Consider the following 25682-nt stretch of genomic DNA (forward strand, 5'->3'; position numbering starts at 1 on the left):
TGCCCTGTATTTCCCAAAGCAACCCGAGGAGTCTCATCCTGAACCCATGATTGAATAGTTCAAGGTTGCCAGAAGCTCTGAGCTCCTGGCCTTGTATCCATTCCCTGTACTTTATCAACATTCTAGCACCTGGCCAGCTCTCTCCACCAGCCCTCCCCTCCACCAACCCTCCCCTCCACCAACCCTCCCAATTCAGACTCGGAACCAACCCCACATCATGTTCATCTGCTAAGATTAGATTTGACAGGGAAGATGTGGCTTTTTCAACCACATCTGAAATCTGAGGCTTCGGAAGGCTCCTGTTCATGAACATCTACTGAGTTAATTTGGAAGTCAGGAAGGAAGGAAGGGTACCAAACTCATAAGACACAAAGGATCTTCAGTGAAAATTCATTTTCCTACCTTAGTTCCCTACCCCTCAACCAATATCATCAGGCTTTTTGCCTGTAAATTATAATAACCTCTTCACACAAAGAAACAATATATATCAAGTAGGTATGCATAAATAGAGAAAAGCTGTATTCATTTTCTAGTGTTGCTGTAACAAAATGCCACCAGCTAGATGACTTAACCACTGGAAATGTTTGGTAGATATGGAGGCTGAAGGCTGTGAGGGAGAATCTATTCAGGCCTCTCTCCTAGCTTTTGGTGTTTTACTGGTGGTCTCTGGCATTCCATGGTTTGCAAAACCATCACCATGACTTCTGCCTTAATTTTCACTTGGCATTCTTCCTATGTGTTCCCGTTAGTGTTCTGACTTTTCTCTTTTCAAGGATCAGTCATTGGATAAGAGTACACCCTTTGACCTCATCTGAACTTGATTACTTCTGTAGAGTCTACCTCTAAATGAGATCACATTCTGAGGTACTAGTAATTAAGTCTTCAACATTTGAATTTGAGGAAGATATGATGCAGCCCATCATATAGATATTTATGTATATGCCAATTTTTACATAAAAATCATCCATGGCGCTAGCCCATCCGAAATACTTTTCTGCACCTGACTTTTCTCACTGTAATACTCCTTTCCCTTAACACATTGCATATATCTGTGAGGTTCAGTGTAATATTCCATACATTTACACATGGTACACTGAGCCCATTCGACTACTCTTTCCCTACCCCATGCCTTTCCCAACCCCAGTGACTCCTTTTCTAATTCCACATTGAGCTTTTATAGTTTTTAACTTGTGAGTGAGAAAGTGTGGCACTTGTCTCTCTTGAGTCTGGCTCATTTCATCCATTTAGCTAAAAATGAAAGAATTCAGCCTCCATGGCAAAATAATACCTCAGCATGTATGTAGACATGCTCTTTATGCATTCACCCGTAGATGGGTACCTAGGCTGGCTTAACGTCTTTTAATACTCTTGGAGAATTCCGGTATCTGTAAGTAGAGACCTGCCAGCCTTATTCTTCTTAGTGGCTGCATTGGGCTTCTCCTGTCTAGTTATTTAACTATTCCCTACTTGTGGTAAGTTAAGTTTCTTTCTGTCTTTTGCTATTACACATGTCAGTGAATGCCCTTGAACATATCATGTCACACTTTGTGTACTGGGTTTGAACTCAGGGTTCTATGTTCGTTAGTCAGGGGCTTTACCACTTGAGCCCCACTCTCCACTTTAGTCTTTGTTACTTTTCAAACAATCTTATGTTTATGCTTGGGCTGGCCTGTTTCTACTTCACCTTCGTTGGCATGACAGGTGCATCCCACATTGACTGAGATAGGAGCCTCTCAAACTCTTTTGTCCAGGTTGGCCTCAAACCACAATCCTTCTGATCTCTGTCTCCCAAATAGCTAGGATTACAAGTGTGTGCCACTGCACATAGATTAACATGAGTTCTTATGAATGTAATTGCTGTTCATTCAGTAAGTACATTTTGATTTTGATATCCACATAAAATCTTGAATTGTTCAGAGAAAGGGCAGAAGGAGATGAATTGACATACTATCAAATTGCCAGTATGAATCCTTTTCAGGTTGAGACTAGGCTAGAAAGAGTCCTTGGGGGGCTGGGAAGATGGCTCAGTGGTAGAGCACTTGCCTTGCATGCCTGAGGCCCTGGGTTCAATTCCCCAGCACCACATAATCAAAAAGAAAAAAGCCAGAAGTGGTGCTGTGGCTCAAGTGGTAGAGCGCTAGCCTTGAGCTGAAGAGCTGAGGGACAGCGCCCAGACCCAGAGTTCAGGCCCCACGACCGGACCCCCCAAAAAAAAAAAAGAAAAGAAAAGAAAAAGAAAGAGTCCTTGGAAGGAGAAGGATTTTCTAAAATTGTCACTTATAAGCTTCCAATTTGAAATGACTCTCATAATCTGTGCCACCAAAAGTCTGCTGTAAGCTTACCCTCTCCCCTGAGCCTATGATCTGAAGTCTAGAAATGATTGGAAACTTGAGTTCAGGGTCCAGAATAGAACTGACCAGTAGAGGGATAGGGGAAGACTTGGAGAGTCCTGTCGGGACCAGCAAAGCGGGTTAAAGATGGTTGTCACTGGCAACTCAAGATGTGAACCAGGGATGAACAAATTCCCCCTGAATGCAGGCTCCTGGCTGCCTGCTTGTAACACTATCATGGGAATATCCTGACTCAAGAGCTTCAAAGAGTCCTCCTGGCTGACAGAGGAAAGTGTGCTGAATGATCTAGCTTTCATGCCTCTGGCTGGAGCGGTAGAATGCTTTTGCTCCACTTCATTGTTTAAAAAGAAGACAGCCAAACAAAATGACTGCTCACTCTAGGTATGGCCAAAGCCTCCCACCTAGTAAAGGAGAGCCCTATTAATCTTAAGAGCAGTTGGGAGGGGAATTTTCTTTTTCTTTTTAATTCTGCCCTCAAATCTGACCTCCCTTGTTTTGGGCCAGGCATTACTTAGGTGATGTGTTCCTGACAGAGTCATGTATAGAAGGCATTAGTGCAGGCCTGGGACGCAGGATATCTGGCACTGAGTCCCAGCATGACCTCCAGCTCAGTGGCTCGGTCAGTGACCCTCAGGCTTTTGTGCTAGAATCTGACCCATGTGAAAATACATGTAGGAAGGAAACTTGGTAAAGAATCATTTGCTCCTGTGGTAATGGGTCCACCGACCCAGGAGAGAAATCTGGTCTGCATGTCACCTTAAAGCCATGCCACTAGCATGGGCAGGCTGACCTCCATCTTACAGAGAAGGAGAGGCAGATGTAGAGCTTTTGGCCTATGCACAAAGGCTGTAATTGACAGCTGGTTTTGAACTCCAATCTTTATAAGCTTATAATAATTGTCTCCGGCCACCGAATCCAGAACTCTCAGTCCCATACTTTGATCGCCATCTTTCCCCTACTATCCAGGGCATCTTCTATCAAGTTCATTGCCAGAAAAACATGAAGATTGTTATAGCCCCTGAAGTGTAAAGCTGGTGGTGACCCTCAGGCATGGCTGCATCCAGACACTTAAAGGCGTCAGTAGCCATCTGCCTTTGACCTCCTCTCTGATCTCAGCCTTTCTTTTGTGTTTCTTTCTAGGCAGGCTTTCCCTCAGGATAGCTGTGTAGCCTCTAGCAGCCTCAAGCCCTCGCTAAATCAGCTCAGTTATCTCTGACCATTTTCAGCAGTTGTAGGATCTATGCACCATCACCCTAAGGCACATGACCACTCTAGTTCAAGGGAGGGACTATGTTGACTAGCCATGGCAACATCCTATCATTGTGTGTAGTGGCAAGGTGGCAAACTAAGACTGGTAAAGGCAGCACTTTTTCTAAAGGAATAGTAAAGTGGTCTTACTAGGAGAAAGGAGAACGGATGTTCAATCTCCAAAGCAATAACTGCCCAGCACACCCTGTCCCAAAGATGGGCTCATACTTTTAGGGGAGTCCCTTGATCCATGGAGCTGAGGGTCCCACCTCACTCCCATGAAGGCTTCCAGATCTCTGCCAACCATTGTAAGTCCATTTTCCTCTTTTCAACTCCAGTGGGCACACATCTCATTCTGATAGCTAAAGCAACTGTTGGTTGTCCATCATAAAAGCTATTCATATCCATTGTAGGGGCGGAGAAGGAAAAAGAAGACACAAAAACATAGCTGTGGCCTCTCAATGGAACCACAACTACTATTTATGTTTTTTTATTCATAATTTTTTCCCACTTTTAAATCAAATTACAATATAGTCTTCATATATTTGTATAGACATACACAAAGGTCAAATTTTTACAAATTGAATGCAATCTGTTACCAGCACATAGAACTAAGAAATAGAAACAAGAACCGGGTGTGGTGGCACATGTATGTAATCCCAGCTACTACAGAGCAGCATGATGAGTTCAAGGCCAGCCAAGGAAAAATAAGCCAGCTGAAGTGGTGCTTTTGTTCAAGAGATAGAGTGCTTGCCTTGAGCAAAAGAAGCTCAGGGACAGCACCCAAGCCCAGAGTGTAAGCTCCATGCCCAACAAAAATAAATAAATAAATAAAATTTTAAAAAATAGGCGGGGAATGTGGCTTAGTGGTAGAGTACTTGCCCAGCATGCATGGAGCCCTGGGTTCAATTCCTCAGTATCACATACACAGAAAAAGCTGGAAGTAGCCTTGAGCAGAAGAAGCTCAGGGAAAGTTCCCTTACCACCAGGACTGGCAAAGAAAAAAGAAAAAAAAAACACCAGACCCTAGCTCAAAAAATAAAATAGAAACAAAAGGGTTAGGCACATATCTATAGTGATAGCACACTTGTCTAGCATGGACAAGGCCCTACTACAAAGATACAAAAGAAAAGAAGCAGGGATGGAAGGAAGGAAGGGAGGCAGAGAGGCAGGGCAGGGAAGGGGAGAAAGGGAAGGGAAGCAAAGCGAAGCGAAGTAGGTCTTGCTGGTGTGTTGGTCTTTCTGCATTCAGAAGGCTGAGGTGGGAGGATTTGTATGCTCAGAAGTTCAAGATCTGCTTGGGAACATGGTGAGACTGTCTCGAAAAAAACAAACAAACCCCCCAGAAAAATAGTAAATGATTGAGATTCCAGAATCTCCTGTTGTCTAATACCACAACACATTAATAAAATCATACTTGGTGATTTTTATGTGCTACTTTATTTCAAATTCTAGCATAAATGCTTTTTACTTTGCTAAACTCAGAAGCCTACTTTTAACAGGTCCTTGATCAAGAGCGTCCCAAAATTGATTTAATGATGGCTCTGTTTCTGCCCTTTGTTTGGATGAGTCTTTTCCTGCTGGCCAGGCAAGTCTAATGCATAGAGAGAGCAGGCTGCGGCACTCAGATGCATTCAGCTGCTTCCTTTCAAACAAGATGAAGTCCTGCCTACCAAGATTATGTAGAGTAATTTCCTTTACTTAAAAATGGCTGATCATGGACCTTCCTCACAACTACAGAACACCTAGTGTGGCATTTGAATAACTGGGGACTACAGCCCAGCCAGATTGACACATGACCCAGCCCATCATAGGGATATGCAATTGTTCCAATAAATGGCTCACTCTATTATAAGGACATTATTTTCTATTATAAGCCATTTTTCAGCTGCCACCTTTATCTTAACCAAGTACTTTTTTATTGTCTGGCTCTTTCACTGGGATTTCTATTGGCTTTATCATGCTATCTTAATAAACATGAATGTTGTAATTAGGCATGATATATGTGGAGGGCAAATCCTGCATGGTTTTATTTTGGTCATTTGCAAATGTATTTTAAAAATTATTTTGGGTGTGAAATGTGCCTATTTTCTGTGTTTAGTGAAGTTTGATATATGAGAGAGCATCCTGTGTTAACTTAGTTACCCAGCTAACTCATTTTCATGCGATTCTTGGATTAAAACTTCTATGATCACTATTGTGCAAGTATTAGGAACTTTTACCTGACTTAAAAGAAAACTTGAAGTTTGGTCATATTTGCATGTACTAAACTGTGCAAATAGGTATTCTGCTATGGTGAAATGGACTTCAATTAAATGATGGTTAAAGTCTAGACAACATTAATGCCTTGTACTCTGTGTTGACTCATAACAAATTTTGGAATGACAGTAAAGTTATTAAAGTTTAACAGAGGTAGGAAAGTTATAGTCTCAATTAATCATTGAAATGCTTTGTGTCCTCTATTTATACTTGTAATAAAGCCCATAAGAAGCAAGATAGTCATCTAATTTTTTAAACTCTTGGTAGTTTTGTTAATCTTTAACCAGATCAGTAATCTCATTCAGTTCACTTTTACATTTTTTATGATCCCTTTTTAAGGTTTCTGGGTCAGGTGAATGGAAGAGTCACTTAAGTTGTTAAAAAAAAATGTTGAAGAAAAGCTATTGCCACCTGCAGCCACTTTGCTCCGTACACCATAGTTTTTTTTTTTATTTATTATTTTAATAATCTTGATCCTGAAGTATTAGTTATAGTTAATGTATTAGTATAGTTAATAGTATTAGTTATAGTTAATGGTTGGCAGCTGTGAGATAAGTCATTCATCATGAAATCAGTGGAAGTATCTACAGACTTCAGAAGAGGCCTTCCCTTACTTTCCAGGCCGCCCCTCCATACTTTGTAAAAGTATAGATAGATCCAACTATTCACCATATCCAGCTAGTACATCCTAGATTCAGCTACTCATCTCTCCATCCATGCCTTTGTGTGTGTGTATGTGTGTGTGCACACGCGTGTGTGTGTATTATTTAGTGATTTGTAGTATATACTGTGACTTTAAACATCCTTTCCACCCTCACTCCCTCCAAGATTAGGAATTGAGTTAATGAGGAGCATCTGCTTACTTTTATCGCTGATTGGTTGAGGACTAGGTAGGCCTAAGCCAGTGAGGGCCAATGAGCGGGGACTATAGGCATCCTGGGAAGAAGCCCCACGCGCCTCAGTCCCTATGTATTTAGGGGCTGGCACCATTTGTGGCTGGGCGGGTGTTGTTCGCATGCTGCTGTCTGCCTGCTGGGAAATGTGAGAACCCGGTGTGGAGTGGACGTCCTCCCTCTCTGCTTCTGTGAGGTATGGCTTTCTTTGTTCTGGCATTTTGGGGAAGATGGGTTGAGGTGGTTTGAAAAGTTTTCTCACTGCTAAGCACCTGCCCAGGTCTCACCTGGAGAGGCCGGGCCTGTGCACACCTGAGCGGCCCACCCCGTGGCGACCGTGGGCTCCCCGTGGGCAGGGACACCTCCGGATTCACCTGGAGACCTCTGGGGGAGCCTGGTGACCTTCAGAGCTGTGAAGAGGGCAGCCATGGGGTGGGGTGTTTTTGTGCTTCCTCTGAGCATTCAGAAGCTTCCAGGGGCAAGATGTACATTTGCCCACGTGCTGGGTGTTTTCTACTTACATAAATCCGAAGAGGAGCGGCCACGGTGAGGATTCCATGTTTTACAGGTGAAGAACCAGTAGTCTAGAGGACTTCAGGTCCCTCAACTAGTGTTTAGGAAAGAAGATTGAAAATGAATCCCTCACTACTCTTCTAGACCACAGATAGGTAACATTGTCCCGAACTCTGGTTTGACAGTGGCTTAGTCATTTATTTCAAATTGTGGTTTGCATCAAATGCGAATTAACTCAATGTTTTGGCTTAAAACATAGTTTTCCCCCAACTTCAGCAGGGTGCAATTAATAAAAAGATCGTATAGTTAAGTTGTACCATGTAATGCTTTGTTATTTGGTATCTGGTGCAAAATGCTACTATTAGTATAGTGAAAGCTCTTCTTGTGCTCTCTGGGGAATCACTGGCCTGACCTCTGCTCCTATGAGCTTGCCATACATGACACCTTGTAAATGGAATGATAAAGTGTGAAGCTTTGCGTTTCTGACTCTTTGTCCTAGCATAGGGCTTTGGAGATTTGCTAATGTTAGCGTACATACCAGTTGCTCATTTATTTTTATTGCTGAGTAGTGTTCCACTGTGTGACTGTATTACAGTTCGTTTATTTATTGGTGGACATTTTTTGTTGTGTAATTTTTAATGGTTTTTAAGCAAAGCTGCTGTAAGCATTCATGTCCAAATGATCAGATCTGTGTATGAACATATAATCATTTTCTTTATGGTTAGTTCCTCGAAGTTGAATGTCTACATGACGTGGTAGGTATATGTTTTAAAGCTGCCACACCATTTTTCATAGTGGTTGTGGCATTGTATATGATCAGTAGTGTATCAGAGTTCAGTTGCTCCACATCCTGACTAACACTACTTGGTATGAGCAGTCTTTTAGGTGTAGAAGGCATTGGTGGCTTACGCTTGTAATCCTAGCTACTCAGGAAGCTGAGATGTGAGGATCACAGTTCAAAGCCAGCCCAGGCAGGAAAGTCTGAGACTCTTATCCCCAATTAAGCACTAGAAAACTGGTGCTGTGACTCAAAGTGGTAGAGAGCTAGCCTTGAGCAAAAGAGCTCAGGGACAGTGCCCAGGCCTTGCGCTCAAACCCCATGACCACCCCCCCCCCAAGGCATTGTAATGAGTATGGTATGGTATTTTATTTGACAGTTTGTATTTTCCTAATGAATAATGATCATCTTTGTAGCTGGTAGTGGGTTTGAATTCAGAGCCTCATGCTTTCTAGGAGGCACCATTTGACTCATACCTCCAGTCTTACCATCGTCATTTATGTTTTCTAAAACATGTATTTTCTTCTTTGGTGAAACAGTTGTTCAATTACTCTGTGCATTTGTATGTGGGGAGAAGATTGTCTTTTCCTATGTTGGTATTTGAGAATTCTTTACATGTTCTACAGACAGATTCTTTATTGGATCTATCATTACAAAGATTTTTTTTCGCAATTTTTGGCTTGGCTTAAAATTGGTTTAAAGCTGTCTTTTGGAGAACAGACATTTTAATGTTAGTAATGTCCAATTGTGTTATAAATTATGCTTTGGTGTGTGTTCACATATTTTCTATTCTCACTTGTCTGTTTGTCTTTTTACACTAATGACCTGCTGTTACAATTACTGCAGTTTTCTGATCATTTGTGGAATCAGGAAGTGTTATCTCTATTTTAGTTCATGGATATTTTAGTTATTCTGTTTAGCTCTTCTAGTTATTTTTTCATATGTACTTTAGAATATTCATGTTAATTTACCCAGAAATCTAGTATTTTGATTATGATTGAATTAACTTGGTACTTGATATGATAAACTACATTATCTTTGAATAAGATGTCTTTATGTGTACTTGGATCTTTAACATTTCTTGGCAATATTTTATATTTTTTCAAAGTAGAGGTTTTTTTTTTTACATCTTGTCATTTATTTCTTAAATGCGTTTTGAAGTTATTGTAAGTGGTATTTAAAATGATCAATTTCTAATTGCTTATTGCTAGTGCATCGAAAAATTAATTTTGTATATTGAACTGGTATTCCAGTTTGCAGCCATATGAGCTCTGTTAACTTGTCAACTGTGCCATTTTATTATTTACAAAACATACTGTGATTTAGGTTTAGCTATACAGGTTGTGTTTGCTGACCCCTGTTGTGTCATGCAGACTTGCTAAATTGACATTTTAGGTCATGTATTTTTATAAAAACAATAATTTGTTGAGGTTAAATTCATATAGCAAAAATTCAACCATTTAAAATGGACAATTTAATAGTATTTAGTCTGTGCTGTACCACTACCACTTGTGTATAGTTTCAAAATAGCTCCATCAATCTAAAGTAAAATCTTCCTTGATTAAATCATTTCTCTCCATTCTCTCCTACCTCCAGGCCCTGAAATCACCTATGTCTATATTCTGTACCTGCAGCAAATGTTCATTCACTTGTGGTTTGTTTGCTTTGTGCAGTACTCAGGCTTGACCACAGGGCCTTGTGCTATTTTTTTGAATAACTTTAAAAAATATTATAAAGATGCTGTACAGAAGGATTACAGTTACACAAGTAAGGTAATGAGTACATTTCTTGTCCAGCATTTTGTTCCCCCCTCCTTTGTTTTTCTCCTGCTATTCCTTCCCTCCCCCATTCCCCATTTCCCCTACCCCCGCCCCCCAAGTTGTAAGGTTCATTTCCAAAATAGTATCTTGTGAGTATCATTGTTGCAGTGGGTCATCCTGTGTCCTTATTTCATCATTTTGTTATTCCCCTTCCCCTCCCCAAATTAGATAAATGTATATATAAGATTCGAGGTACCAAAATCAAATACAACAACAATGCTGCAATAAACATGGTTGTGCTGGTAGCTTATCGACCCATTGTAACAATGAGATGTACAAGACACTATGTTGAAAAATGAACTTTACTTTAGGCTGGGGGTAGAGGGGAGTGTAGTTGTGGAGGTGGGGAGGGAAGGGATGGTAGGGGAAAAACAAAGGAGGGGGTAACAATGCTTGATAGGAAATGTATTCATTATTTTGCTCATGTAACTTTAACCCCTCTGTACAATATTTTTACAATGAAAAATGTATTAAAGTAAAAGAATGAAGCTCTGTGGGGGAGGGAAGGGATAGTGGGACAAACAAGGAAGGGAAGGGGTAACAATGACCGACAAGTAATGTGCTCATTGCCTTACTCATGCAACTGTAACCCCTCCGTACAACATCTTAATAATAAAATAAAAATTTTTAAAAAGAAAATAATACATTGACAACAAGGGATATACTATAGTGGGAAGAACATAAAAAAAGAAAAAAAAGAAAACCACATAGTAAAAAGAAACAAAAGAAAACCACATAGTGCATTAAAAACAACAACAAAGAAAAACCTCTTGTGCCTTGTACTGTTTTTCAGCTTGCTCATGGCTGGTGCTCTTCCACTGGAGCCACACCTCCACTCTCTACCTGTAGATATATTCTGAGTATGTGGTATAAGTGGAATCATGGTGTAGAATGTTTTATACCTGGCTGCTTTCACTATGTATAATGTTTGGAGGTTTGCTCATGTTGTAGCATCAAGTGACTCTTAGGATATAATAACACTTCATTGTTCATATATACACTACTATTTGTACATACATTTCCTGAATGGACATTTGAATTCTTTTCACCTTTTGGCTCTTCTTAGTAGTAGTGCTATGAATAACTATGTTTCCTCTAGCATCTATCTTCAGGTCTTTTGGATATATAGGAGCAGAATTATAGGGTCAAATGGTAGATTTGTTATGATATCATCAGAATTTCTACAAGCATGACCAAATTAATCCTAAACAGTTTTACTTGTTCCTGTCTGATCTGTTTTTGTTTGTTTGTGCCAGTACTGGTGTTTGAACTCAGGGTCTAGGCCCTGTCTGTGTGTTTCTTTGTTCAAGGCTGGTGCTCTACCGCTTAAACTACAGCTTCATTTCTAGCTTTTTGATGGTTAATTAAAGATAAGAGCCTCACAGATTTTTCTGTTTGAGCTGGCTTTGAACTAGGATCCTCAGATCTCAGTTTATTCAGTAGCTAGGATTATAGGCATGAACACTGGCACCTGGCTATGGATACTTTATGTCCTTCTAACTGCATTGGCTAAAGGTTCCCATGTAACATATGAATGAAATGGAGAGAACAGATCTCTACATTTGGCTACTGATCATATGCGGAGACTACGCAGTTATCCCAGATGGCTTGATTTTGTACATGTCCCTCATTATGTTCCTATTGTTTACTTACAACTTTTTTGCATGCAATGATGCTAGATTTTGCCCAGTATTTTATCTATATATGTCTAATTACATTGGTTTCTCTTTTTTTTCCTACTATTATGAAAAATACAAACACATACATATATATAATGTATACATATATTCACACATCCATGAATATACACATAATGTAAATAAATACAATATATATGTTTGTGTTTCTATTTGACAGTACTGGGGTTTGAAGTCAATGCTTTGCACTTTGTTAGGCAAGTAGTTTATGCTGAGCCACCCTTGTAATCCTTGTTTTGATTATTTTTACAATTATATTTAAAACTAAAATTATTATTTAAAATAATCTTTTGAGACAGCTCTGTCTTCCTTTGGGTGAAAGCTGTGTCTTTGAACCTCCTATTTCCCCCATTATGTTATAGCTAGATGGCAGATGTGGACTACCACCCTGCGCTTCTTCCATTGAATTGAAGTCTCATGCCCTTTCCTGCTTGGGCTGGCCTGGATGGAACTACAGTCCATCTAATCTCAGCTTCTGTGTGGCAAGGATGACAGGCATGGGCCACTGCGTGCAGCTGTTGGTTAAGAAGGGAACCTCGTTAGCCAGGTGCCTAGGACTCACACCTGTAATCCTAGCTCACGGACAGTGCTCAGGCCAGGAACAGCACGCAAAAAGCAGGGAGGGGCTTATGAACCTTTCTGAACTACAACCTTTTCCAGTCTCAACCACCCAGGTAACCAGGTTTACAGGTGTGAGCCATCAGGTCTCGCTTTTTGCCTAGGTCAGCTGGGTATAGATCTAGGACAACAGTGTATTGTCACTTCCTTGAGCCATTGTTGTGATAGGGGCTCATGAACACTTTGCTCAGACTGGCCTCAAACTGTGATCCTCCTGACTTCCATGTCCTTTGTAGTTAAGATTGTGGGTGTAAGCCACCAAAGCACTGCTATTTGATTTCTGATGTTATTATAGCCCTATATTTCTGGGATAACTCTTTGGCTATGCTATCTTCTTTTTAATATATTAGACTATATTTGTTAAGGCTTTGTATGTAATTTATCAGGATATAAATCACAAAATTTATTCATTTAAGTGTGGTAAGAATTTACATTAAGTCTACTGAGGTATATATTCAACAGTATAATGTAGTCTTAGAACATTTCCATCTTTCAAGCTCATTTGCATGTTAGTCCTCATGTTAACCCTCACCATTGGCAACACTGGTCTGCTTTCTGGTGCTATATGAGCCTTGCCTTTTCTGGACCTGAAAGTAAAAATAAATAAGTGGTCTTTAAAAAAGTCTTTAGAGCATCTTTTAGGCTTGTCCAAGTAGATCATGCATCAGTATTTCACTTCTTTTATGGAGGCATATAACATTCTGTATGGTAGTTGAGTCACATTTTATCTGTTTTCCCTTGATGGGGATTCGAGTTGCTTTCCCTGTTCTACTTCTGTGCAAATTTGCCTGCAAGTGATTGTGTAGACAAATGTTTTGAGTAGATGCATAGCAGTGGATTTACTGAGTCATTTGCCCTTCCTCTTCAATTCCTTGAGGACAACCTAACCTCTTCCTGGAGTTTGAGTGTTGCCTTAGTGGTCTTTGAATTGAATCATTTACATGGCTGCAAGACAGCAGTAGCAAAAACGACCAAAAAGTATTTGTGACACATGAGCTTTAGGTTTTATGCACTCTGTCCTCTTTTCACTTTTGAGGTGGGTTTTTTTTTTTTTTTTTGGTGGGTCGTGGGGGCTTGAACTCTGGGCGTGGGTGCTGTCCCTCAGCTCTTCAGCTCAAGATAGGTGTTCTACCACTTGAGCCACAGTGATACTTCCAGTTTTCTTGTGGTTTATTGGAGATGAGTCTCATGGACATTCTTGCCTGGACTGGCTTTGAACCACGATCCTCAGATACCAGCCTCCTGAGTAGCTAGGGTTATAATAGGCGTGAGCCACCAGTGCCCTGCGACTTTTGTGGTTTTTTTTCTTTTCAAAACTGGGGTTTGAGATCATGGCCTCACACTTGTTGGTCAGACCAACACTACTGGATTTCTCAGGTAGTCCTAGCACTACATACACGTGTGCACGCGCGCGCACGCCCCCCCCCACAGCATTGGTTATGCAGGAAATAAGAATATTACATATTACATACTATCTACAGATGCTACTTTATAAGACAAAACCACATTAATCATAGCAGAAGTTTATTCTTTGCTTTGTACATGTTACTAATCTCTTGATTATTTCAGGTGAGAGTGCATAAGATGAATAGAGTATAAATTGTCACTTCCCAGTGAGCCAGGGAAAATGAGGGTTTTTCAGATGTCTTAGGGGCTCTGTATGAACTGTATCTCTACAGCCAGGCAAATAAAAATGGTCTTGCGGTTCCATCCTGGCTAGGGAATGAGAAGCCTGATACATAAGAACAGAGGCAATGTTCTTTCTGTGAAAGAAAATGCTATTGTTAGGCTGTTCAGAGCTACTTAGTCCCAGTTAAGAGAGGTTATTAGTTAGAAGCTGAAAATTATTCACCTAGTGTAAGTACTGGTGCTGTCAACCACTTTCTATACCCAAAGTCTAAGTAGCACTTAACAACTTAAAACAGCTACAAAAGAGGCTACAGCCTCTTTGCTTCATATGTTTATGTATTATTTTGCAGATGTTTGTGAGATAGAGGTTCTTCCTTGTACATGTGGCAAGCCAAATGGTGTTCTACATCTGTGAGCAGCTACTGTTTTTGTTTTTTTAACCACTTCTCCAGCAGTCTGTCAGTTAAATGAGATCCTGTTCAAAGACTGGCATGTCTACAATGTTTGGCATGGACTCATTTCTCCACTTAGATGCTGTTTAGTTGTCCTTCCTTAGTAGTGGTTAAAAGCGTGGACTCAAGACAAATTCCCAGTGTATTAACCATTTCCATGCTTAATTATATGACTCTGGACAGGCTACTCAATTCTTTACACCCTCTTTTCCTCTTACGGGAGTGTTGAGGGTCATAGTACTTTATAGTGGCACTTCATTAGGCCACTAAGATTAAATGAATAATACATTGCACATAGCAAGGTCTCAGTAAAGCATCCGTTGCATTTAGAAACAGAAAACTATAACCAGTTCCCTGAGAAACTCATTGACCACAGACAAGCTGTAGGTGATTGCTAAGTGGTTTCTTTACAGAGATTTTTCCATTCAAACTTTAATAATAAAGGGAGTAGCTATGGCTGATGACTTACTGGAATTCTAAGTTTGTTCCCTTTTCTATAAAATGGAGTCAGTACGTCTCCCCAGTTCTCATAGTCTCTTCTGGTGAGGGTTGACTCTATTCTGCGTGGACTCAAGTGGTAGTGCAGTGGGCACACACTTGACACCTGTCTTCCTGTCTCTGCTTTGCACAGGGCAATGATGCTTGTTCCATACTTTTCCAATCACACACTTTCAAGTGTGTGAGGGGTGCATTGAGCAAATAATTGGTGCATGCATGATGATAAGAAAAATTTTGCTTTGAAATTACAGTACCTTTTTTGTGGTGGTCTCTTCTGAAAGGTATTTATGGGAAAGTTGCTTGATAGGGTCATCTAATTCACAGATACACAGCAGAACACATCATGTAGAAACTATGAAATATATTGTAAAGAATAGTTGATTTAGTTAGCTCTTCCCCCACCTTTGATCTTCTGTATTGTGCAACATTGCTGTATTTATTGTTTATTCCCTTTTCTAAGAAAAGGACTTTTTAAAATAAACTAAGAAGTTTGACTAGCTAATATCTCTATAAAAGGTCATTTTTCCTTAAGAGTTTTTTGGGGCAATACTGGGTTTGAACTCCTCATGCTTGAGCCATGTCTCTTATTTTCCAAAAAGGATCTTACGTTTTTACCTGGGGCAGGCTGTACAGGTGGGACCACAGGCACACACCCAGCTTATTGGTTGAGATGCAATAACTTTTTGCCTAGGTTGACTCTGAAGCATGACCCCCCTTGACCTCTGTTGTCCAAACAGCTGGGCTTATAGGTTTGAGTCGTTGTGCTTGGCTCATATGATCGCAACAATTGGAGTAGTCTTAGAAGTTAGTGCTTTGGTGCAAAAGGCATACAACTGTTTGAGGCATGGATAGGAGAGTCTGTGAGTCTTTGGCATTGGGGTTCAGCTCATTTAGAATTTGTCACATTAAAATGTACACATTGAACACTGTCATCTAAATGTCTTTATCAGCATTTAACCCTCCTGAAGTAAGGACACTACATTCAGTAGAACGTGGAGGGAAAAAAAATGGAAAAACCGCAACTTTACAAATTCTACAAAAGCATTCTGGGAGCCACATAATGAAAAAGCAGGTATTTTATTATGATGTTTCCATATTTGGCATTGCTGTAAATGGCTAACTAACATTTACCGCCAGTTCAGTACAAATGTGTGGTTTGGTAATACCAGGACAGCAAATTTAAATGAAAAATAAAAGTTAAACATTTCCACACAAGATTTTACAGTCTGACATGTCACTGCGTAGATAAAAAGACATTTTTTAAACTACAGATTATTCAGCATGAATAAAAAACTACAACTTTTATTTTTAAACAGGAGTCACTGGTTTTAATTTTTACACATTTAAAAATTACTGTGATAAAAAATAATGAAAAAGCTTCTTAATAATGCCATACACAGTATAATATAGATTTGTCCCCATTATATAGCATTTGTTTAATATACAAAATAGAATATTGACACACTTGAATCTCTATGTAGTTAAGCAAGTTATTTAAGGAGGGCATTTTTATACAGTCTTTATCAGAAAATAAAATCCTTTCAGACATTTTTAGAGAAGCTAACCCTTTCCTGAAAACCTAGTCACTTATCCTTGGTGGACTAGGTTGATTGAAAATGATAAAACTTTCATCCAAAGTGATGTAAAGTGTTTTCCATACACTTTTATTTTTCCCTTCCAATACTGAAGCCAGGCACATAAAAACACATTCAACTACAGCTACAGTTGGGGTGACCAACTGAGATGAAAATCTTACCAAAGGCCACTAGCTCAAAATTAGTAATATTGTTCATTGCATGGTGAGATAGGTATTTAAAAGGGATCTGCAATGATACGACCCGAGTCACCTTGAGGCTGCTCATCCTTCATCCCTCCTGATTCTGAAGTGAGGCTGGCTGCCTTTCCCCTATGCTGGCCCAGAGCCCCTGCCCTCATCAAGCTCCTCAGACACTCATCACCTGCTCTTTGGGGGTGGCCAAGGGTTTTCCCCCTCCACCCTCCAAGAAGGCAGGTGTTCCCTCAGTTCCCTTCCCAGTTTTACATAGTGGGGGTATATCTACCCCCAGACTGTCATGGCCTAAGCTCCTTAGGATTGCTTGTACAGTATCCCACAGCAATGCCTAAAAACACTGAGAGAATCACTTTTTTAAAGCCATAATGAAAAATACTTTTCAGGATCTGTGTGAGTCACATGGACATAAAACCAGTTCCCACTGAACTTGCCCTAAACCTAAGTTGTTTGGGATGGCAAGAAACCACACACATAGAAAATGAAGCTGCGTTCAAGCGTAATGTATCTATTTTTGCACACAAGTTCATAATTATACTCAGACACAATTATGATAACTTTCTTCTTTCCTGCAAGTTCTAAAAAGAGCATGGCAGCTTTTTCTTTTAGTAAAAAGCCTGCAATAGTTTTATGAATGTCAGTTGACAACAGAGTGCACATATCTGTTTACAGCGCTTCGGTATCTGAGAGCCAAGGGTGCGGGGTCTGGAACAGGATTGATGTGCCACGTGCCTTCTGGTGTTAACCACAGAACACTCTGTAAGGTGAACAACAATCACTTTTGAGAAGCTCTTTGGAAACTTAACACTGTCACTGATAATATTCAAGTGGTATTTCTTAGGCACCATAAATTTCACATCCAGCTGGGTTTACAACCATCTTAAAGTACTTTGAGATCAATTTAAACCATTACCGAAGGAACATTCTTTTTAGAGAGCATTCAAGAAAGTAAATGATTACCTTTTTATTAAATAATTTCTGTAAAATACTGAAAATAACAGCATTCAAAAAGCATTCAAAGAAAACATAAACATGTCCTCATTTTCCTTGGAAACGAACTCTGTAGGATCGAAAGGAATTAGTGTATTATTGGCATCCTATGGGATTCTGCGCTATTTACATATTGCTGGAACTTCTATGCATATTATTGCCGAACTTCTAAAGCCTCTGCTTTTGTTAGCCTGTTGGAGAGGCTGTATGCAAAAGTAACCTGCTGTTAGATGGTGCTTGTACTGACAAGCACCACCATTCTATCCTGACTTCACACTTTCACACCTGGGGAGAGTCAATGAACTACACCTGTGCTGATGCGCTGTTGGGAGGAGAAGGGCGGTCAGAGCGCTGTTTCCTGTGATGTATTTGGTCAGAGCCTCAGCAACCTTCACTGCACACAGGGCTGTCTCCGGCTCCCTCTTCCTCTAGGCAAACCTGTTTGGTTTCTGAGAGCACTAATGCCTGTGTGACTGCTTTGCCCACACTAGAAACCATATAGGAAATCCATCAACATTTCTTTGACCCCTATAAAAAATATATAACATGTCGTGATAAAACAATCTCATCTAAAAATCATTCTTATTTTACACTATACAAGCTATTTTACAGTCATTTTAATAAATTGCATGTAAAGCTGCAGTAGCCCTTCCCTTCCCAGATTAGTGAATACCAATATGATATATATCTGAAACTATAACTAAATATAAAAATATATTAGAAGTTTCATATTTTTAATATTAGATTTTCAGTTTTCTATTACACAAATAATTTGGCCACTCTGAGTAGAAATCAAATTTCTGTGGCATAGTAAATATGTTAAGTTCGAGATTACAGAAAGTTGGTAAGGTGCACACAGAAAGGGCTACTACAGCTTCTGTTTTGTTTAAAATCATCATTTTCAACAGTGAAGAATTTCACAAGACTTGTTAAATTGTATGGCACACACAGAGGATGTGTAGTTCTACAACATGGATGTCTGACATTCAGTTCTAAATCACAAAAATCAGTAGCTGAACTTTCCTGTACCACCAGGAAAGAGACCAATCAATGACAGATGTAAATGTGAAAATGGGTATCTAGCCACTTTTGCCATATTAGAAATTGAGTTTGGGGGCTTAGTGGGAGGCATTCCTTGGTGTGATTAAAAAAATAATCTCTCTGCTGTGTTACAGCTGCTTATCTGGAATCATCACTTTTAAGAAATCACACAAATTAAAAAAAAAAAAAGGTCCCGAAAGAATTAATTTACCAACTTTCTTGACATCTAACCACTACAGAGATAGGGCATTAGGTGCTTCTTGATAATTGTATGTTTTAAAATTAGACTTTGCAACCATCCTCCATGGTTTACCCAGCAGGCCACTGGACTAGGCGCTCAATACCAGTTAGGGCAATGAATCTGCACAATTCTATAGACTTCTCCCTGGAAGCAGATATATACAAAAGAAGAGCTTTTTATTTTTTTTTCTTTTTTGACAAGAATACTGGAGATCTGAGTCAATTTTTGTGGTCTTCTGATAGCTAAGTGCCATCAGGTTAGAAGCACCAACCCATTTTCACACAGAAAATTAATATTTAGAGTTTATTTAGGAAAGCTATGAACTAGCTGCCCATCTTAAAACAGCTGTACAATAACTTGAATACAAAAATTATGTAAGAAAAAATGAGCAAGCGTAGTTCACTGAATATAAAGGAAATTGTTTAAACTAGACAGTGATAGCTATAAAAGGCACAGCTTCCCTTTTCTGATATACACTTGTAAACTTTTTTCAGGTTTCCATGCATGAATCAAAAAATGCTATCCTAACTATACATGGGAAAAATACACCAGCAAAAAAAAAAAAAATCTAGAAACTTTTATCCAGCCAACTGAAAAGTATGAGCAGAAAGTTCCTCACACAGACTTTGGGCACTGGTGGTTTAGGTGCCTTCTGACAGTGGAAATTAGCCCACATTCCTGCTTCTCCTTTCTGGGACATAACTAACAGATTTCACTCTCTACTGGGCCATCACTTGCAAGTGGTGACTCAACTGCTTCTGTTGCCAAGGCTTGGCCCTCTAGAAACCACATGTAGTGCATGTTAAAAGAAAACAAAACAGACAAAAACAAAAGGAAACAACCAGCAAAACCTCTACAAGACAAGTTGATAAGTTTGTACAGTAAAAGCTATAAATTCAACTTTCTTTAAGGCAACCATTCTTAGTAAGGCAGTCACTTTTGATGAAACAGAAGTTTTTTGATATTTCCATTTGAATATTTTGGTATCTGATTGGTGATGATTTCAGCTAACATCTCTGGGAATTCAATACTCATGGTCTTATCCAAAAATGTTTGGAAGCAATAGTTAAGGAGATTTTCTACCACCTGCAAGAGAAGATACAGTACCAATTAGGATTCAAAAGTGAACAACATGAACATCTCTCATGTTTGTGGGTCTCATGAACAAACATATGACCTAAAATACACTAGTACTGGAATCCCTCAGTTAAATAAGCTCTTAAATATTTAAAAAAAAATTTAGGGGCTCAGAAGGTGGCTCAGTGATAGAGTGCTTGCTTTGCATGTATGAGGCCCTGGGTTCGATTCCTCAGCACTATATAAGCAGAAAAAGCTGGAAGTGGCGCTGTGGCTCAAGTGGTAGAGCGCTAGCCTTGAGCTGAAGAGGTAAGGGGCAGCACCCAGGCCCAGAGTTCAGGCCCCATGACCGACAAAAAATAAAATAAAAAATTTTAAACATTTAACATTTTAAATTTCTTAAATGGTGTGTCGAGGGCAAGTCCAGCATGGTACCCAATGCTTGGTGATCTCGGGCAGGGAACAGGAGCTCAGGCCCACCCAGGAGGGTTACCTTGTTTGAAAAAAGTACTGTAGTAACTTTTTTTTTTTTAATTCACATGCTTAGATGAAAAAAATGGGTGCAAAATTGGAATCTGCAAATTGAACTCCAATCTACAAATGTGGATATTACTATATATTATATATTAATATAGTATATAAAACATATAATCTATACCAAATATATATTACATGCTCTTCAAACCTCTTGTGACATTGGCTGTAAGTTTGGCACTTACCTCATGCATGGAGTCCAAAAGTTTGGTCAGCTGATAAAAACGCTGCCAGTTCTGACTGGAATTTCCTTCCCTTTTGACAATGGCTTTTCCTAGCTCTTTGATGTAGGTCATTCTGATTTCATCAAATAGCTCTTGACTCTTCAAACCTTCCTTTGGAACTAAAAGATTAAGAAAGAGTCCTTAAAGAATTTCCTTTCTATAGCTTTACACTCACCAACTATGCCATTTCATAGCATACTTCATACATCCTAAAACTTGTATTTTAAAAGGACTTTGAAACTATCTTCAAGAGAAGACATAGCATAGAGAACTGGAGGTCTTCACCCTGAGTCTTCTCTTGGTTAGGAACTCATACAATAGAGCTGGTGCTTTTTTTGAAGGCCAAGTTGAATGATAGTGATTATTCAGTTGGTCATTCTGCACTTGACGTTATTCTGTTTTGAGATAGAAGGCTTGAACAGTAGCTATAACTTAAGAGTATCTGTGATAATCATCAATTAGAAAATTAAAATATAGTCAATATATTTTTAGATGTGTTAGCATTCAGAGTTGATGCTACAGTCTAAAAGGAAATTTTACTGTACTCTACAGAAATGTCTTGTGAAAGAGTAAATATTTCTTTTTTTACATATGATCATTAAAAATAAGTCATAGGTTAGGCTTTTTGGCTTTGGTCTATAATCCCTGATACTCAGGAGGATTTTGGCTTAAAGATAGCCCTGTAAAAATATTAGTGAGATCCTTATCTCAACCAATAGCAGGGTGTGATGGCATATCTGTGATAGCAGCTAGGATGTAGTCCCACAGGGAGGAAGTAGACTCTAAGCTTTACTGTTAGAGACTTTACAAAAAAAGAGGGCGTAGGGGGACTAGAGGTGTGGCTAAAGTGACAGGCCTTGCGTGTGCAATCTCCAGTTCTGCCAAAACGAAACCAAAATTAAAACACTCATGGTATCTAACTATAAAGGTGGTACACAATCACGTTTGTTATATTATTCTTAGAAAATGAGTGCCACAGTCATCACAGTCTTGCAGGGAGGACACCTGTGTAGAGTGTTGGCTCTTTGTTAACAGCGGTTATAAGGCAGAAGGATTTGGGGAAAGGGTTGAGCAAAAGACAAACTAAATGTTGACTACAAAGGCAGATTTCTGTATTTCAGGCCTTTCCAGAGAAACTATGTTATCCCTTCTCCAGCTACCAATGCCTGTGTGTGCCACAGGAGCAAAGTTTGGACAGCAGCTGTGACAGACAGACAATCTAAAGTGAAAACTTTTACCAACTTGTCTTTTGCAGAACAGGCTTGCCATCTCTTACACTGTGTTTAGTGTGCTATATGTTCTTTATATTTCAGCCTTTAGATTTTTTTTCATATTCTTCATAGATACTCTTGTAAGTAACATAGTTGGATTGTTTGAAAATGTTAGTCTTTCAGTTCAGCCTGGCGCATGTATTCAAATTACTGATGTAGAACAAATCAACATGTACTACATTATCTGTCATGCCTCTTCTGCTCCCCACTCCTACTTCTCTCTCCTCTCACTCAGGACTGAACTGAGTGAGTGTTTCATGCTCTTCTTTCTCAGTGTCGTTTCGCTGTCGTTTCGCAGTGACGTTCTCATGTTAACTCTGCTTCACTGCCCCCAGTTTCATGTCACTTCCTAAGTAGCTGGGATTACAGGTAGAAACCACCAAGATCAACCCATTTTATCTTTTGGAGTATCTGTTCTGGTACCTGCCTCCTGCACCCACGGTGCTTTGGCAATTTCAACATTCATTCTTATCAAACTGCCTCTTTGGCTTAGATGAACGTTTTTTACCTCGTGTTTCGGTCCTTTTTTGTATTTTAGTTCTATTTTTTAATCCAAGGTCATTATACCATTATTTTCTATAAAGTAAGTGCATCTGTGTATTTATCACTCTAAGTAGGAATAATGAATAAAGAAGAAATCTCTTTAAGTTTATCCTTTAATATTTTTTAGTGAGGGACTATGGTGGCAAATTTACTTTCCTTGAAAATAGATACTGATATATTTAGATCATTTACATTTATAGTGATTATTGAAGCAGGATTAAATATGATGACTATAACTGTCTTTTTTATCCTATTGTCTTTTTTTTTTTTTAAATTTTGCACTTTTACTGCCTTGTGCTCTGCATATGAAAGTTTTTCACTAGTTTTCCAAAAGCATTTGTGTATGATTTACTTTGATCAAATGTGTCCCATTTAGGCTATTCTTATATTTGTTTGACTACGTAAGCAGGCCTTGAACTTTGGATCCTCTACCTCAGCACCTGGAGTGTGAGGGTTACAGGCATGCACCACCACGTTCACCCCGTCTCCTTCACTTGAATAATCTGGGTACACTATTGCAGGTTACTGAGTTTTTTCTTTCAACACTGTCACCTCACTGTCCTCCTGCTTGCATGGCTAAGTATGGAAGCTGCTTTTTTCTCTTACTTTTTCTCTGTTAGTTTTCTGAAGTTTTAATGAGATACATCAAAAATATAAAATTTTTTTTGGCTGTTTCTCTAAATGTCCTGTATCTACATTTTGGTATCTGTCATTAACTTTGGGATTATTTAAGTATTTCCATACTTGTATGCCATACCCTCCCCTTGTAAATCACCTCAGAGTTCTTAAATACTGTTGCATTTTTTTTCTCCCATTCCTTTTCTTCTTGCATTTAAGTTTGGGAAGTTTCTATTCTCCTATCCTCAAATGCACCAGTTCTTTCCTTGACTGTGTCCATCTACTGACAGGCCTGCCAACAACATTCTTATACCCCTCTGCTGTGTTCTTACTCAGAGTTCCAGTATTCTTGGCATTTCCACCTCTCCTTACATTACAAATCTGTTTTTACATGCAGTCTACTTTTTTCATTAGTCCTTTATATATATAGAGAGATCAGTTACTTTTAATTTCATGATAAATTCCAAAAAGTTTGGGGTTGGTTTTAATGCTTACTTTGTCTCTTCAGACAGTGGCTTGTTTTTTTCCTGCCTCTTAGCACACCTTGTGTGTGTGTGTGTGTGTGTGTGTGTGTGTGTTTGAAAGCTGGATAGGATATGTCAAATTTGATCTTTCAGTGGAGGAATGATGTATAGTGTTTAACATTTGTTGTAGCTATTGTTGCAAGAGGCTCTGGTTTCTATGCTATTACTTCGTTCTTCCATTCTCTGCTATGTTCTGTCTTTCCTAAGAATTTCTGAATGACCTAGTAGCTGACAAGTCTCAGCCACTACTATACTGGAGACTGCTGATATGCAGGTAAGGTATAAATAATCCTTATGCTTACATCTTTTTTTTTTTAAACTGGGCCTGAATCACTGGATTGTGACCTTCAGAATTATTTCCTAGAAGCTCTTTTCCTCTTTCTCCTTGTCCCATAGACAGAAGCCATAGAAGTGGCTGGGATCCTCCATTTGCCTTTTCCAGCAGGTCACCTAAGGCTCTAGTGAAGTAAGTTTCCCAAGAGAGCAGATCTTTGTAAGAGAAAACACCTGACACGTGTATCTGTATATTTTCAAATGCTTACTTTCTTCCTCCTGCTTGCCAGGAGAATGAGGGAATTTTCTTTCGTATTTACCATGAGAACCTAGTAGTTTCTGAAGATAAACACAAGGAAGTATGAGGGACTCACTTAATACTGGATTCCTGGGAATTTGAACTCTCAAGCTAATTCCTATCAGCTTCAATCCACTGAAAACCTTTCAGGTTGGTAATGTTCACTATGAACATTAAGCTTCATTAAAAAAATAACTTGATGCCCTAAGATTCATTTTTTCATGATTTGATGTCTATTTCTTCTTAAGGCTGACAAATATTCCATTGTTTAGATAACAGTTTGTCCATTACCATCTTAGTTGCTTCCAAGTTTGGGCAGGATAAATAAAGCTGCAATAAAGAGACACAGCATTCATATTCCCTCCAGAAGTGAACTGAACCTTTCTTTTGCTCCACATCCTTACCAGCATTTGTTGCTGTCATTATTTTAGAGGTTGTAGTGGTTTTGCACTCTTGTTTTAATTTTCATTTGCCTGATGGGAAGCCTCTTTTCATATTCTTTTTGCCACTGTTATATATTCCTTAATAAGAGTCCTTGGTCCATCTTAAAAATCAGCTTGTTTCTTTACTATTGAGTTTAAAAAGTTCTTTGTGGATTTTGGAGAAGTGTTTCATCAGACATGCTTTTTGTGACTTACTAAAAATGTGACACAAACTAATATGTACAAGATGCTTCATATTTTTCAATGCTATCTTTGCTAGCTGAAAGTTACCTTGAAATCTTACACAAGACATCAACAGTCTTGTGTAAACTTTCAAGAATGGTTTACAAACTTTTAGTGCTGTTTTCTAGGATACATGTTTATAGTCTTTATTATGTAACTGAAATAGACAAATTAAATCATTGTTGGCTTTCTTTTTCCATGGCTCATATAGTGATGTTACCAAAGACCAAAATGGCGGGAGGAAAAAGCAGTTTGCACAACTCCCTCCTACCAGAGAATCCTGTGCAGCTTTAAACTTGTCTTATTAATCTTGATACTAATGAATATGCCTTCAAAATTTATTTACCAAAGGTATATGGTGAGCAAAACATAGTAGTAGACTGGTTATTAGTTATATATACATATATAATATATACAAAAAAACTAATATATTTGGACCTTTGTTTTTAGACTTTGATATTCCATATTTGGGACTGAGTCTTAGTAGTGAATAGGTAGTCTACCAACCTGTAGAGAGAAGCAGTAAGGTTTTCATACAGAGATACTCTTCATAAGACACTTGAAGTCTTTGTAACTCAGAGGAAACAAAGAGCATATGTTTACATTGGTCATACATGCAGGGTAGACTCATCTTCTGCCTGTGAGAGACAAATATGAGTGTTTGAATTAGAAACAGAGCTAGTTCCCAAAATAGTACGTTTCTTTTGATTTAATGCTAATTCCTAATAGAACCAGAATTGTGGAGAACCTTCCTCCAACTTGTTCCTAGTCTGGAGAATCTAAAACTATTGTATGATCTTACCTACTATGTATTATTTATTGCTATTGTGTACTATTA

At 39.0% G+C, this 25682-nt stretch overlaps 1 protein-coding gene across 5 annotated transcripts in view; it reads right to left on the reverse strand.

Annotated features, from left to right (window-relative positions):
* Positions 1-15814: 15814 nt before the first annotated feature.
* The window catches only part of Nr3c1 (nuclear receptor subfamily 3 group C member 1), a 117966-nt gene continuing 108098 nt past the window's right edge, over positions 15815-25682 (reverse strand). For all 5 annotated transcript variants that reach the window (XM_070036296.1, XM_070036298.1, XM_070036295.1 and 2 more), the window contains exons 7-9: positions 25352-25482; positions 20614-20771; positions 15815-19903 (exon numbers count right to left, since the gene is read on the reverse strand). In XM_070036296.1, coding sequence (XP_069892397.1) covers positions 19751-19903; positions 20614-20771; positions 25352-25482 — 442 coding nt within the window. In that variant the 3' untranslated portion in view covers positions 15815-19750. The remainder of the gene's footprint in view (positions 19904-20613; positions 20772-25351; positions 25483-25682) is intronic.

The sequence above is a fragment of the Dipodomys merriami genome, unplaced genomic scaffold (assembly GCF_024711535.1).
Source record: "Dipodomys merriami isolate MVZ:Mamm:240054 unplaced genomic scaffold, mDipMer1.0.p SCAF_27, whole genome shotgun sequence".
Taxonomy (NCBI): Eukaryota; Metazoa; Chordata; class Mammalia; order Rodentia; family Heteromyidae; genus Dipodomys; species Dipodomys merriami.